A 14,983-nucleotide genomic window follows, 5' to 3' on the forward strand; every position below is an offset into this window, starting at 1 on the left:
CTCTTAGTGGTTTCAGCTTGAGCCCCAGTGCCACCTTGGCCCAACATGAATTCAGGTCAGCAGCCTCCAGATGGACTCCTAAAGGATTCAAAATTAGCTCTGCTCTTTAACAGTGGAGAGAGGAGGAAGTGCAATTGGTGTTCCAGGCCCTCAAAAGGGGCCCATACCATCAGGTACACACACCAGTCCCCAGCCTCTCTCCCTTCACTGGGTTTTGGAACCCATGTCCCTTGTCTAGCAAGTACTATTTAATGTAGGTTGAGTCATTTCTGTCATAAAGCAGTCTCATAGTTCCTCATTCACATAATTAAGGTAACAGCATGTTTTTCTCCTTCCTGCCCCAATAACAAAGAAATTGGGGATTCCACAGTGTGAAAATAACCATCCCATGCTGCTGTGTGTTATGCTAAGTGGAGTGGGTTTACCAATGCAAATGTGCATTCCTAAAATTCCTTTGCCCACTCCTCATAATGTACCACCAGATGTCAGGGTAGATCTCATCCTGACTCTGCTTACATAATGCATTAGTCTCCCTAAACACAATCAGCTTATTTCTCCAACCCAGCTATAACCTTTGCAGAAAGACCCAAATGACTCAAGCCAACTGATGCTTACCCTTAACTGTTAACATATAGGGGCACGTTCTTTAGTAGGCCTCCATAGTACTGCAGCTTGCAGTACAATGAATTTCCAGTTCTCTCTCTCACCCCTCCTGTGGTTTGTTCTAGGTTTCTGCAACTGACCCTGATCAAGAAGCTGACCAGAGTGCCCTTTGCTACTCTTTACATGGACACGGGGCCAATAGTGAGTTCTGCATCAACGAGTACACAGGAGAGATCTATGCAAACAAAAAGCTAGACCGTGAAAAGCGATCCATATGGCGCTTTCTTGTCCTTGCTACAGATGAAAATGGAGAGGGACTAACTGGCTTTGCAGATGTAATCATAGAGGTCAGAGACGTGAATGACAACCCACCTCTTTTCCTTTGCATGTCAGAGGGCTGCTTCATGGGGCAGGTTCCTGAAGATTCCCCAGCAGACACCACTGTAATGGAAATGAATGCCATAGACCTTGATGACCCCAAAGTTGGGAAGAATGCAGTATTAACTTACAGAATTATTCAAAATGTCCAAAATGAAATCAACCTCAACTTGTTTTCAATCAACCCAGTTACGGGCACCATCTGTACTGTGCTCGGATCCTTGGACCGGGAGAAGGAAAATAAGTATCTGGTGGTGGTTGAAGGAAGGGATGGAGGTGGACTCACTGGGACAGGCACTGCCACCATTTTGGTGTCTGATATAAATGACCACGCTCCAGTCTTTACACGGAAGATGTATACGGCTTTTGTCTCTGAAAATGCAAGTATCAACACTGAGATCACAATGGTATCTGCTACGGACAGAGATGAAGGAGAAAATGCTGTGGTGACATTCAGCATCCTTGATGGGGATGATGATCGTAAATTCTCCATAGAGACAGATAAAATCAACAAACGTGGGGCTATTCGGTTGCGGAAACACCTAGACTTTGAGAAACCTCATGAGAGGGTGTTTAACCTGACCATGAAAGCTGAAGACACCGATTTCTTCAGTATTGCTCACTGTGTTGTCTATGTGGAGGATTCCAATGACCATGCCCCTGTGTTTTATCCCCCATTCTATGAAGTGATGGCTCTGGCTGAAGATGTGCCTCTCGGCACTAAAGTTGTACAAGTTTCTGCTGTTGATTTAGATTCGGGGCTGAATGGAAGGTTTTTGTATCGCCTGATAAACAGGTCTGACCCAAGTGGACAGTTCTCTGTGGGTAATGATGGTTGGGTTGTAGTTGCAGGATTGCTGGATCATGAGGCTGTGACACAGCACCACCTTGTGGTCATTGCCACTGATATGGGACAACCTCGGCTGACTGGCAGTGCCACTGTTCTTGTGACTCTGCAGGATGTGAATGACAATGGGCCAGAGTTTGAGGCTCAATATAACCCAGTCGTCTGGGAAAACACTGCTTCACCGCAAATTGTCCAAATGAACGAGACTTCTACTTTGTTATATGCTAGAGATAGAGACACTGCTGCTAATGGAGGGCCTTTCTCCTTTCACTTACTCAGCAATTTTGGCAGCGTAACTTACTTTAACTTGCAGGATTTCAGCAATGGAAGTGCACTGCTCACTGCGCTGCATACTTTTGACAGAGAAGTGAACAAAGTGTTTTACCTGCCCATTCTGATTACTGACAGCGGGATTCCTCCTATGAGCTCAACCAACACGTTAACTGTTAATATTGGGGACCGAAATGATCATCCTCATTCTGCTGGCTACATGGAATGCCTCATCTACTGCTATGATGGTAATTGATTTGGAGCTTATTTCACTAGGCTATACTCAGACCATGAGCAGCAGGCGTGCAATTCGGAGAGATCTGTCCCATTCCACAAGAGCTGCTTTCCGTGATGCCTTAGTATTTTGGTGGGGAATGCAGCTCTGCAGCTCTGATTTAGAACTGAAACTTGGTGCGTAAGGTCTGGTCCCAGGGGATGGAGTCAATTGGTGTGTGGAGGAGATTGAATTTGGGGCTGATGGAGGGTAATTGGCTTCTATCTTATGTACACTTCTATAAAATTTAAGTACCGGTAAATGGTTTTCAGATGCTATTTTGTTTCCCTTTAATTACAAAATAGCTTGACTCATTTTATACTGATGTTGTTCATTTAATAATGTTGTCAAGGGCTGTGATCTGGATTCAAGTCTGAATACCCTGAGAGATTGCTTGAAATGTGAGGTTAAACTAATCTGTCATGTTGTCTAGTTAATGTTTTAAATGTGAACCCAAATATGAACCATCTGTACCCTCTGAAAAGTTCATGCAATCTTTGAACGGCCCAAAAATAGAAACGGAATCTTCAATGGCTGCTGCTTTTTGTGCCCTCCCTTGCTCATTGCAGCCATCATGAGGCAGGGCACCTTCCCTGACCCTCAGCTCCCCAATCCTTGATGATCTCTTGCAGTCCACAGTGTCCTTACATAAGCCCCAAAGGAGAGTAGACTATATAAATAAGTTATGTTGTAACTGTGGGGCTTGCATCTGTGTGGTGTCAAACCACTACTCCTCCTCCCCAGATCCCATCTTGTGCCTCTGGTCACATGGCATTCCCTCAAACTAGTGTTTCTTATCAGGAGGAATTTGACTTCACTTCCTAGTAGCGCTGTCAATTAATCTCAGTTAACTCACACGATTAACTCAAAAAAATTAATCGCAATTGCAGTTTTAATCACACTGTTAAACAAGAGACTACCAATTTAAATGTATTAAATATTTTGGATGTTTTTCTACATTTTATATATATCTTTTATTCTGTGTTCTAACTGAAATCAAAGTGTATATTTTGATTACAAATATTTGCACTGTAAAAATGATAAACAGAAGAAACAGTATTTTTCAGTTTACCTCATACAAGTATTGTAGTGTAATCTTTGTCCTGAAAGTGCAACTTACAAATGTAGGGGGTTTTTTGGTTACATAACTGCACTTAAAAACAAAACAATGTAAAACTTCAGAGGCTACAAGTCCACTCAGTTCTACTTCTTGTTCAGCCAGTTGCTAAGACAAACAAGTTTGTTTACATTTACAGAAGATAATACTGTCCTCTTCTTATTTACAATGTCACCAGTAAGAAAGAACAGGCATTTGCATGGCACTTTTGTAGCCAGCATTGCAAGGTATATATGTGCTAGATATGCTAAACATTCTTATGCCCCTTCATGCTTTGGCCACCATTCCAGAGGACATGCTTCCATGCTGATGATGCTCTTTAAAAAAAATAATGCATTAATTAAATTTGTGACTGAACTCCCTCGGGGGAGAATTGTATGTCCCCAGCTCTATTTTACCCGCATTCTGCTATATATTTCATGCTACAGTAGTCTCGGATGGTGACCCTGCACATGTTGTTGTTCATTTTAAGAACACTTTCACTGCAGATTTGACAAAATGCTAAGAAAATACCAATGTGAGATTTGTAAAGATAGCTACAGCACTCAACCCAAGATTTAAGAATCTGAAGTGCCTTCCAAAATCTGAGAGGGACGAGGTGTGGAGCATGCTTTCAGAAGTCTTAAAAGAGCAAGACGTCAGTGCGGAAACTACAGAATTTGAACCGCCAAAGAAAATCAACTGTCTGCTGGTGGCATCTGACTCAGATAATGAAAATGAACATGTGTCAGTCTGCACTGCTTTGGATGGTTTTCAAGCAGAACCTGTCATCAACATGGACACATGTCCCCTGGAATGGTAGTTGAGGCATGTGCATCTGGCACGTAAATATCTTGCAACGTGGGCTACAACAGTTCCATGCGAATGCCTGTTCTCACTTTCAGGTGACATTGTAAACAAGAAGCGGGCAGCATTATCTCCTGCAAATGTAAATAAACTTGTTTGTCTGAGTGATTGGCTGAACAAGTAGGACTGAGTGGACTTGCAAGCTCTAAAATTTTACATTGTTTTATTTTTGAATGCAGTATTTTTGTACATAATTCTATATTTGTAAGTTCAACTTTCATGATGGAGATTGTATTACAATACTTGTATTGGGTGAATTGAAAAATACTTTTTTTTTTGTCTTTTTACAGTGCAAACACTTGTAATAAAAAATAAGTACACATCTACCCTGATATAATGATGTTATAGGTGAAACTGCGTTATATCGAACTTGCTTTGATCTGCCGGAGCGTGCAACCCTGCCCCCCCAGAGCACTGCTTTGCCATGTTATATCCAAATTCGTGTTATATCGGGTCGTGTTATATCGGGGTAGAGGTGTATAAAGTGAGCACTGTACACTTTGTATTGTGTTGTAATTGAAATCAATATATTTGAAAATGTAGAAAACATCCAAAAATATTTAAATAAATGGTATTCTATTATTGTTTAACAGTGCGATTAATCGTGATTAATTTTTTTAGTCACTTGACATCCCTACTTCTTAGGTATACTGTAGTAGAGCTTACATGATATGTTATAAGATGTTTATATATAAACAACACCAGTGTATTGGACAGCTATTATATTTGGTGTGTGCTTGTTATAAGGTTTAGTTTGATGTACAGAGTGAAATTTTTGTGTGGTTGCTAATTGCACAAAAGGCCTTGGTCATTGCTGGCAGTCCTCAAGGGTCTGTTCTTGGACTGAAATGATGGAATATTGGATTCCTCAAACTTAATTACAGTGAATTTTGGACACCACTTTGCTGTACTTCATAAGATGAATTGGTCTGTTTTATCATCTTCTGTGAACTTAACTGAGGGGCTTTTTTGTCCTAAGTCCATTTAAATAGAAAAGACGTACATACATTGAGGTTGTGACACATGATAAAGTAAGGAAGGCTTTGTATTTCATGTTGCCTGTTGTGTTCAGGTTCTGCAGGGGTTTAACATCAGTATATAATATTATGTCCTATATAATGGCTATTGCAAAATATATTTATCAAATAACTACTGTTACAGTTACAGGGCTCGCTGCACCTCTGGCTCCTTTCTGGTTTCTCTGAGTGCATCACCTCAGGTGTCAGGCTCTGGGTCTTTACTTATCTCAGGGCTCAATTTTACATTGCCTCCCACTCTTAGGCTGGGGTATAGTATCTATTGTATCCACCATTCTTATCCCCCAAGCCCAACTGAGTTCAGACACCTGTGGTTCTTCCCCTGGTATTCAGTGACAGAACGGCCTTCTTCAAGCACAAGTATTAGCAGTAGTAACACTTTTAAGAGAAACAAGATTTTTAAAACATTCTACATTTCCTTCTGTCTTACCATCCCCTGATGGTAACCTAGGCCGGCCTAACTTCTTCACCGGGTTTCTGTCTCAATTAATGCCCCATTCTTGAGTATCCTTTTTAATCCAGTTCTTTTAAACTTCTGTGTTCACAGCGGGCCTTTTCCTGTTCTGATCCAAACCAATTTTGCAGGCTGGCCGGAGACGAGCAGAGTCATCAAAGCTAATGGTTCAGAGGTGGCTTATCCTAAGCCCTTCTTTTCTTTCCTGCTTGTTTTTCCGGACAGCCTGAGTTAAACCAATAGCCTCATATAGAAACACCCCAATAACCAGGCCAACATACAGTATTAATAAATCATTACAGAGCTGCCTTTAATTCCATCCCAAGTACTGACGAAGATTTTAGAGTTAAGGAAAGCCAGCGAAATTATTATTGCATATTTGTTTATATGTGTGTATAAATGTCAGATACTTTTTAGTTATGTCATTCATATGTTTAATTATGATAGGTATCTTACCCACAACTGTACTGGGCCAAGTTCACGCACCAGACCACGATGACTGGGATCACAAGACCTATCAATTTGAAGAAAAAGCGTCAAGGTATTTTAAAAAGAAAATAATGACCTGACCAAAAGGATGACAAATTTTCAAAAAAAAGAAAGAAAATATTTAAACTTTCTCTGAGAACTCACATGCCAGAGTGTATTGTGTGCACTCTAATTTGTGTGCACATGATCTCCAAACCCCTTTCCTACAGAGGAAGCCACATTATACACAGTCATATGAGCAGCTCCAGTTTGCTCCCCAGTCAGTTGCTGCCTAGGCCAGCAATTTCTGAGGTGAAATGTGCATCCCCTGACAAGCAGAGTGCCTTTAATCATTTCACAGGCAACCAGAAGCCTCACTAGACAATTAAGGAGTTGCATTGGTATATTCAGAGGCGGCTTGGGATTCCTTCATCCTTTTTCAGGAGGATTGTGGCTGCAGCATGGGCTTTGGGTGAGGGAAAGGGGGAAGTGTAATAATTTCAGGGGTAATTGAATATTGCCAGAAATGGGGTACAGCTGCTAGATCGGGACATTTCACTAGCAGTGGTTATCTTTGCCTTCGTGACAGCTTGGGATCCCACTCCGTCAAAAGCCCTGTACTATGCACAGATGCCTGACTAACGAGTTGGAATGCTATCCCATAGTCCCTGCCAGTGCCATTAATCCCCAGCATAAATACAGTTCCCTAATACTCTCTCCACCCCTGGAGAAGTGGTGTTTTGGTGCCCCCACTTAGTTTTTGAGGTCCTGTCTACACTGGGAGCTTTTGCACCTGTGTAGCTAGATTGATGGGGTTTGCACCAGTGCAGAACATAGGTGACTTGCAACAGTGCAACTTGGCTGTTTTGTCAGAGGGTAGCTGCACCACTGCAAGTCACCTTTTTTATACCAGTGCATCTATACTAGGGGTTTGCATTCATACGGCTACATCAGTCTAGTGACATAGTGCAAAGTCCTTAGTGCAGACGAGATCTTTGATCCACATGGAAAGGTAAACAGAGGCAGGCCATGGTACTACATAGTTATTTAAGAGTGTGCAGCACACCCTGAGGGTGATAGTCTGCGAGCAGCTAGGAGGTAGCATAATTTTTTTTTATTTTAATGAAGCTGCTGCCGAACCAGACATCTTGCTATAGAATTTAGGTCTACTTTGCTATAGAATATGCAGATATTTGACTATGGCCTTGTGCACACACTAAGGGCTCAATTCTGCACTGCGTCTGAGCTCTGTTTAGAAGCACTGGAAAGGAGATGGCTCCCCAACTCTGTGCCACCCAGCCCCAGACAGAGTTAGAGCAACTTGGAGTCCTGCTTTAGTTTATGCCACAGTTTTGGGGTTTCTAGGGGCCTTACGCCAATGGAGGATAAGTGTAACAGAGTTCTGCTCTACCCTGGCTCCTTGCTCTCCTTTCACCTGAGGTGAGGGGGTAGATCTGTTATGCTTGTCAGCTTTACACCAGGGGAATTCTCCACAAAATCTGGTCTTGACCTGATTGAATAGAACTTATTCTTTGCCTTTTCCTCTCACATAATTTCTGTTGCAGGTATTTTATCCTCAATCATAACTCAGGTTTGCTGAGTATTAAAGAAGGTACCCCAACAGGAATTTACAATGTAAGAGTGAAAGTTATTGATGGAATCTGGCCAGATGTGATCTCGACAGTAAAGGTGGTTGTGAAGGAAATCAAAGATGATGCCATCCGTAATGCTGGGTCTATACGAATAAACGGTAAAATAATGTATTTTTTTAAATCCGTCCCCTTTATGTTAGTTCTGTGTAACTTTGAACTCTTATTAGTGTCTGCTTAATTATTAGATATCTGTGTTGGATATGCTTAATATTCCTCTAAGTAGAGCACTGAAAAATGTACATATGTGCTCTGCTTTGTTTTCTTTTTCCCCAGATACATAAAGCGGGGTTAGAAGACACTGCAGTAAATGCCGCATACTAGGGTAAAACAAAGATAAGATCCACAAGTTCCACACTGACAATGCAACCATGTATTTATATTGCAAAGAGAATTTGTTTGAACAACTCTAGTAAAAAAAAATCCTTCTAAAGATATTCCTGATTTAAAGAGAAATAAAATAAATGTAATGACTGAATAAATAAGCCCCACAGTGCAAACCATTGAGCAGAAACCAGTATGAAAAATTTCAGAGCCCAAAGGTGAAAAGTCTTTCAGTGCAACGAGAATGGAATCAGATATGCAAACTTAACTATTCTGGTCTCTGCTGCTCCCATTATAATTGAACGTCATATGATTCTCCTCAATCTCAAAGATGAGTGTATTGTTTTTTTAAATTGTTTGTTACAGATATCACTGCAGAGGATTTTATATCTCAGTCTTCTGAGAGAGAAAGTAAATACAACCAAATGAAGAAACTACTTTCAGAAATCATACCAGCTCAACTCGAAAATGTCCACATTTTCAGTGTCTTGAACACCCCAGGTCAAACCCGAGGGGTTGATGTTTGGTTTACAGTTTCTGGACCACCATATTATAAAGCAGAAAAACTTAACGGCAACGTGGCAGTGTCCAAAGCACGGGTATGTGGCTTTCAACTCATTGAGTTAATTAAAATCTTGCATCTATAATCTAGTGAAAATGTTTGCACAGAATCATTGATTTTCTGAGAGAGAGAAAGATTGTATATTGCAATATTTGACTCTACTGAGCAAAAAATTTCTTTATTAGTTTGGCCAAAAGTTTCAGATATAGATGCTTAAAGTTCAGACCCATAATCCATATTTAGGCATCCAAATACTACGACCTAATTTTCAGAGTTGCAGATTTTGATGGGAGCTGAGGGTGTTCAGTACCTCGGAATGTCAAGCCACTCATTTAGTTGCATAACTGTAAGCACCCAAATTTGACTATTTTGCCCTTGGAATACTGTACTTCCTTTAGGAGTATGTGTTTTAGAACACATATCTTCTATAGAGACTATGAAATCCTCCATAACTGATGCATATGGTTGGGTTTTTTGTGTACATGGTTCTTGATGTTTTGCTTTATTTCCTCGGCCCATGTATTGAAATGTTCAGTAACTAGAACTCACAAAATTGCTCAGTCAAAAGATCCATCTTTCTACAGTAAGAGAGCAGAGTGATAAAATAACCTTTTCCCGTCAGAAAAAAATGTGAGCTGAAAATTAAACACACCAAAACACACTCCTGCAAATAAAATCTAATAAGCAGCTAAGTGACTTGCTGCGTTGGGAGGATGCGCTTTGGCAATGCAACATGGACTGGATCCTCTTGCCATCAGGATCATGTCTATTTACTGTTGTTGCCCTTTACAACTACTTAATCTCAGCCTGATTTTAGAGAGCAAGTGTCCAGGTCGCAAAGAGAGAGAGCGAGTATTTGGGATCTTTTGTTATAAAAGCTGAAATAAAATTACTCCGCTCAAAAAAAAAAAGTGAAATTCTTCACAAATTATTTAATAAATTCTCAGTCAGTTCAAGTTAAAACAGTCCCAGTAAGGAGGCAGAGGACTGAATGGATACTACAATGGAGCTACCCTTTTATGGATAGTGGTGGGGTCTGTAGGCAGGTTAATGGTGCACTGGCAGGGACACTCTCACTGCTACTGCTCAGGCTTCACCTGTTTTGTGGATAAATAAGATTTTGGTTTCTCGGGGCTGTGATTCTCACACTGTCTTCAACATTAAGCTTCTTCCCAGAGGAAAAGGCAGATTAATAAAACTAACTTTCTTCTCCAGCTGGAAATCATCTTGGATATAAGCATCACCCAGATTGGCATAGATGAGTGTGTGACTGCGAACTGCACTCATAGCACTGGATGTGTCAGCAAGTACAATTATAGTCATGTCCCCACAATAACTACTGCTGGAAGTGTCTCACTGGCATCCGTGACCGTCCTGAATAGTGCCCAGTGCACCTGTGCAGCTAGAGAAAGCCAGCATCTTTTCTGCTCCTCATACCGGACAAACCCATGTCTCAATGGTGGCACGTGTATAGACACTGACTTGGGCTACAGGTTAGTGTAACTTTTCATGCTGCTCAGAACTTCTTCCAACTCAAAATGGGTGAGAAAGGGGCTTAGAGAAGCAAATCAACATTCATCACTTCTCAAAAGGCAGATCTGGCTGGATGTACTTGATTTTGTTCATGCCAACAGATTTCTGACCTTGTTGATGGCTTCTTAGGATCATCATAATCCTCAAAAGGTAGAAAGCATGAAAGGTGCACTGGCCTCCCTTAACTTGGAGGTATGAGAAGCTGATGTTTGTTAGTCAGCCACAGCATGTCACTCACAAACTCTTCCCACAGGCACAAACCCCTCGCTTTCCATGTTTTTATATTTTTAATGACTAATCTTTAATACCCAGCATATTGTCAAACATGGAAGTGAGGAAAGAGTAATACACACACATACCTTGATCCCGAAGTGTGTGTGCAGATTTATATCACCCCTCACTTACACTTAACTATCTCTGCGGTGGAAAGGCAGCAGTAACTGCCCAATAGTTCTTGCAGGAGGTGACAGTGCAACTCAAGGTATTTAACTGAACCTGCAGAGACCCTGTCCATGGTAAAGCCCACATCCAATTCCAATATGCTGCTCAAATGTATTAAACATGGAACAGTCTTGCTACAGAGGAACATAGTCTTTTCACAGCCTCCTGCCATTATCATTCACTCACTTTAGAGACTTGGCCCATGAATAGATTCCTCCCCTCCCCCCATTTCCTTTGTTGTCATTTGTAGGGATTTGCCCTTTGCCCAACCTGTCCCTTCAGGTACTGTAGTGTATAGGAACTGAATAGTACAACTGGTGCCCAATCTTCCTCTCTTCCATTATCCTTCTTTCCCATTAACAATCCTTCCCACAATCTGTATTCCTACCATTCCTTATTCCCATTATAATCTCTTGAGCCTCCATGAAAAAAAGCTTCTCACATCTATGTTTTTGTAATATAAATAAAACAGATATAATTAAATATTTCAAAACAGTGAGCCTGCCATCACCCTAGTGGCTTGTAAGTTGTATCCCTTTCCCTGCTTCATTCATCTGTTTTTCCTGTTTCGATTGTAAGCTCTTGAGAGAAGGAATTCTCATCCTGTGTGTATAGCATCCAGCACATTTGAGGTACTATACTAATATATACGCAATAATCCACAAATCTGATAACCAGCAAGAAATCCTCTCTCTCTCGCCCTCTGCGTGACATTAAAGAGTTAATAGCAGAAGGGTATTGCGAGGTCTTATATATTACGAGGAGTACTTCATCGGATGAAGTGGGTTTTAGCCCATGAAACTTTATGCTCAAATAAATTTGTTAGTCTCTAAGGTGCCACAAGTACTTCTCATTCTTTTGCTGATACGCACTAATATGGCTACCACTCTGAAACTTATATATTACGGTGGCTTAACTATTTTTTCACAAAAAAATCCTTTATGTACATAATGTGCAGTATTACCTAAAACTAAACTACTTGTAAAAATAAATGAACTAAGTGCAGTTTGATGCATAAGCTTTGATTGTGATTATTCACTTGTTTGTTCTCCATGTGGTGATCTGCAGTGTGTCTCCCACTCATTAGTGTGAGTTAGCATGGTTTGTATTGTATATTAAGGATAATTTCCTTAAGGGTTATATTCTGAGTTTTCAGCTTGCAGAAAAAACAAATTAAAGTTTTTCTTTACTCTTAAAGCTGTAAATGCCCTGCAACTTTTGATGGGCCTGACTGCCAGCAAACAAAACGTACCTTCAGAGGGCATGGTTATGCCTGGTTCCCTCCCATCAAGCCTTGCTTTGAGAGCCGTATCTCGTTGGAGTTTATTACTGACGTGGCTGATGGCCTTCTGTTGTACAATGGACCCTTAGCACATGGTCATCCTGGAGAAGTGGAAGACTTCATTGCTTTAGGTTAAAAACTTTAACAGATTCATTTTCTGCGTGAGTTCATGCATGCATGCGTGTACAACTCAGGTTTTTATTTACTGTTGTGTACTTTCTTTCTCTCTTTAAAAAGAAAAAAAATAAATGTTCTTGGCGAATGAGGAGCATTCAAAACAACTTACCAGCACTTCAAGTTCATTCTATGTACTGTTATTCTTTCCCTGCAGGCTAAGTGGTTTTAATACTAGTGAAAAAATGCAGTTTAAGAAGACTCATGATATCTGGGACAGTGCTAATCTGCATGTCATTCACACTAAAAAACTCCTTAAACTGAAATTGAGTTGGTAGTTTTTAGTTCATGTGGATTTTAATACATATGTGGTTGACTTTTGGACAGGAGAAGGCTTATTCAATAACTGTTTCCTTTCCAGAGCTCTCTGACAGTGTCCCATCCCTGACTCTGAGTCATGGCTCTGGGGTACTCTTCCTGCACTTGTCTCAGAAAGTTAATGTTGCAGATCGCCGCTGGCATAATATAAAAATTATAAGTGATGGAAAGGCAAGTATAAAAACAACCCTGTAAAACCTTTGGTTCATCTATCTGGTTATCATTTGAAGATAAGATTCCTGCTTTTAATATAGTGTCTGGTTAAATATTTTTGTGTCCCCTACCCCACCCCCAATGGCCATGGCAGCAGCTTCAGCAGCATTACAGACTTTCAGATTTGTCTCCCATCCTCTTTGTCAGGGAGGCAGCATTGCCTAATGATTATACTACAGGGCTGGGGTAATCTGATTAGTCATATTCCATTCCTGACTTGGTGGAGTGACCTGCGGCAAATTCCCTCATTGCTCTGGGCTGGACTCTGGTCCACCAATTTCAGTTATGCCACTTACATGGAGTAAAATGAGGCTAAAGAGGCTGGAGATTGTATTGAAGAATTTCTTTTTTGCCAGGGTAATCTTTGCTGATCTGAAACTGGTGGAGGTAACTCCACTGCTGTTTGTCCTGGAACCTGAGAAGGGGAGAGGGAGGCGGAGAGGGAGGGGGAGGGACCCTGAAACTCCTGGAGTCTTGATCAGCTTCTGCTTTTCACTGTACCCACAGCTCTGTTTGGGCACAGGGGAGAATCAGAACTTCTGTGTCTGATTCTTCATCTATAGAATAGGAATGCTAATGTATAATTACCCACCTCTGAGCTCTGCAGGTAAAAACTCATTATTATGTTAATACAATTTTCCTGCATTTTAACTTGTAGTTAATGGCACTGGCGTGTTGTGTAGATGGTGTAAAATCTGCAATTAAAAAACAATTTGATCTTTAATGTAATGCATTTTCCACTCTAGAAAGTGCAGCTGATTCTTGACCACTGCGTAAATGTTTCAGTTAAAGATGACGATGGACTCCTTAAGGAAATCTCCCAGATGGATCCGTCTGCCTGCGAAGTTTCAGAAGAGACTCCAGGAAATGAGAGGTAAAAACAAAACAGATAACACAACCACAAAAGAACAAAGGAAGAAAAGGAAAAACACCAAGTTACTGTTAATCTAGGTTGACTGCTACTAATTCTTTCCTTTTTTCCTCTCCTCCCCAAATGCTGGCAGGTTCCTCAACGTTCACCAACCCTTACAGCTGGGTGGAGTTAAGAAGGCCTTGCCATACCGTAATTCACAAAAGCACTTCAAGGGGTTTGTTGGCTGTATACGGAATGTCATCATTGACAGCAAGGTATGAGTAACAGGAAATCATTCTTTGGGGCAATATTTTTAACAGCTGCCTAAGGTGGTTTCCCCCCCTCTCCCTCCTTTTCTAGGTCTATGATTTGGAGCATCCTGCAGAGTCCTTAAACAGTGTGCCAGGCTGTACTATGACTGATGAAATGTGTCACAGAGCTGGGGCCCTCTCCTGTGGTATTCATGGCAAGTGCATTGGTGAATGGGGCTCTTTTAATTGTGGCTGTTACCCTGGATACGCTGGATCAAAATGTACAAAAGGTACAGTTAGTCTTGGGGAGAAATGAATCATGGGAATCTTTGGGAATAGGCAGCCATAGGGAATACCATGGTACAGAATTTGTTTAATTTGATAGCAGTTGGTTGGAGCCAGTAGCTAAGTAATGCAATGCCTTGCTCTGTGAAAGGTTTGGACTTGCAGATATTGAAGTACTTATGTTCACTTGTTGTACAAAGGAAGTGTCACAATGAGGGTCTTTGTAGGACTTCATTTACCTCTTTTGTGGTTTCATTCTGTGAGCAACATCTGACTGAGAATGAGAGATGGGAGGATTTGCAGTTTCTCTGTGGCTCATGCCCCCATTTGTTTCAAGTTTCTGATTCTGGTTCTAAAACGAAGTGCAGCTGATACTGCACCTTTCAGCATCCTTGGTGGCTATAGGTGAGAGGAAGGATGACACGGGTTAAGTCGCTATCTTGGAGATACAGGTTCAATCCCCCTGCGCTGCCACACTTCCCATGTGATCTGGGGAAAGTCCAAGTTAGTTACCAAGAATGGAATCTATGTGGACAATCACGTGAAGAAAGAATGGTCACTGCTCTCCAATAACTGTGGTTCTTCAGGATGTTGTCCACACAGGTGCCATGACTCACACTCCCACTGGGTTGCTAATCAGAGCTCTGTTCTTGTGGAGTTCTCATTGGTAAAGGAACTGAGAGTGCGTTTTAGCCACTGTCCTCTGTGCACTCAGCTGTGGGAAGGGACAAGATGGCTGGGGCCACCAGTGCAGCCCCAACAGATAATGCTATTCAAAAGAATCCAATCTCATGAGCTTGGGGA

The 14,983-nt window shown here is 41.3% G+C and overlaps 1 protein-coding gene across 1 annotated transcript in view; it reads left to right on the forward strand.

Annotated features, from left to right (window-relative positions):
* The window catches only part of LOC120397325 (neural-cadherin-like), a 73,804-nt gene that overhangs the window by 49,225 nt on the left and 9,596 nt on the right, over positions 1-14,983 (forward strand). The window contains exons 18-27 of the mRNA XM_039523022.1: positions 729-2,346; positions 6,274-6,367; positions 7,860-8,044; positions 8,634-8,866; positions 10,045-10,322; positions 12,002-12,216; positions 12,621-12,748; positions 13,537-13,664; positions 13,795-13,918; positions 14,004-14,184. Of these exons, the coding sequence (XP_039378956.1) occupies positions 729-2,346; positions 6,274-6,367; positions 7,860-8,044; positions 8,634-8,866; positions 10,045-10,322; positions 12,002-12,216; positions 12,621-12,748; positions 13,537-13,664; positions 13,795-13,918; positions 14,004-14,184 (3,184 nt within the window). The remainder of the gene's footprint in view (positions 1-728; positions 2,347-6,273; positions 6,368-7,859; positions 8,045-8,633; positions 8,867-10,044; positions 10,323-12,001; positions 12,217-12,620; positions 12,749-13,536; positions 13,665-13,794; positions 13,919-14,003; positions 14,185-14,983) is intronic.

This window comes from Mauremys reevesii, linkage group 2, assembly GCF_016161935.1.
Source record: "Mauremys reevesii isolate NIE-2019 linkage group 2, ASM1616193v1, whole genome shotgun sequence".
Taxonomy (NCBI): Eukaryota; Metazoa; Chordata; order Testudines; family Geoemydidae; genus Mauremys; species Mauremys reevesii.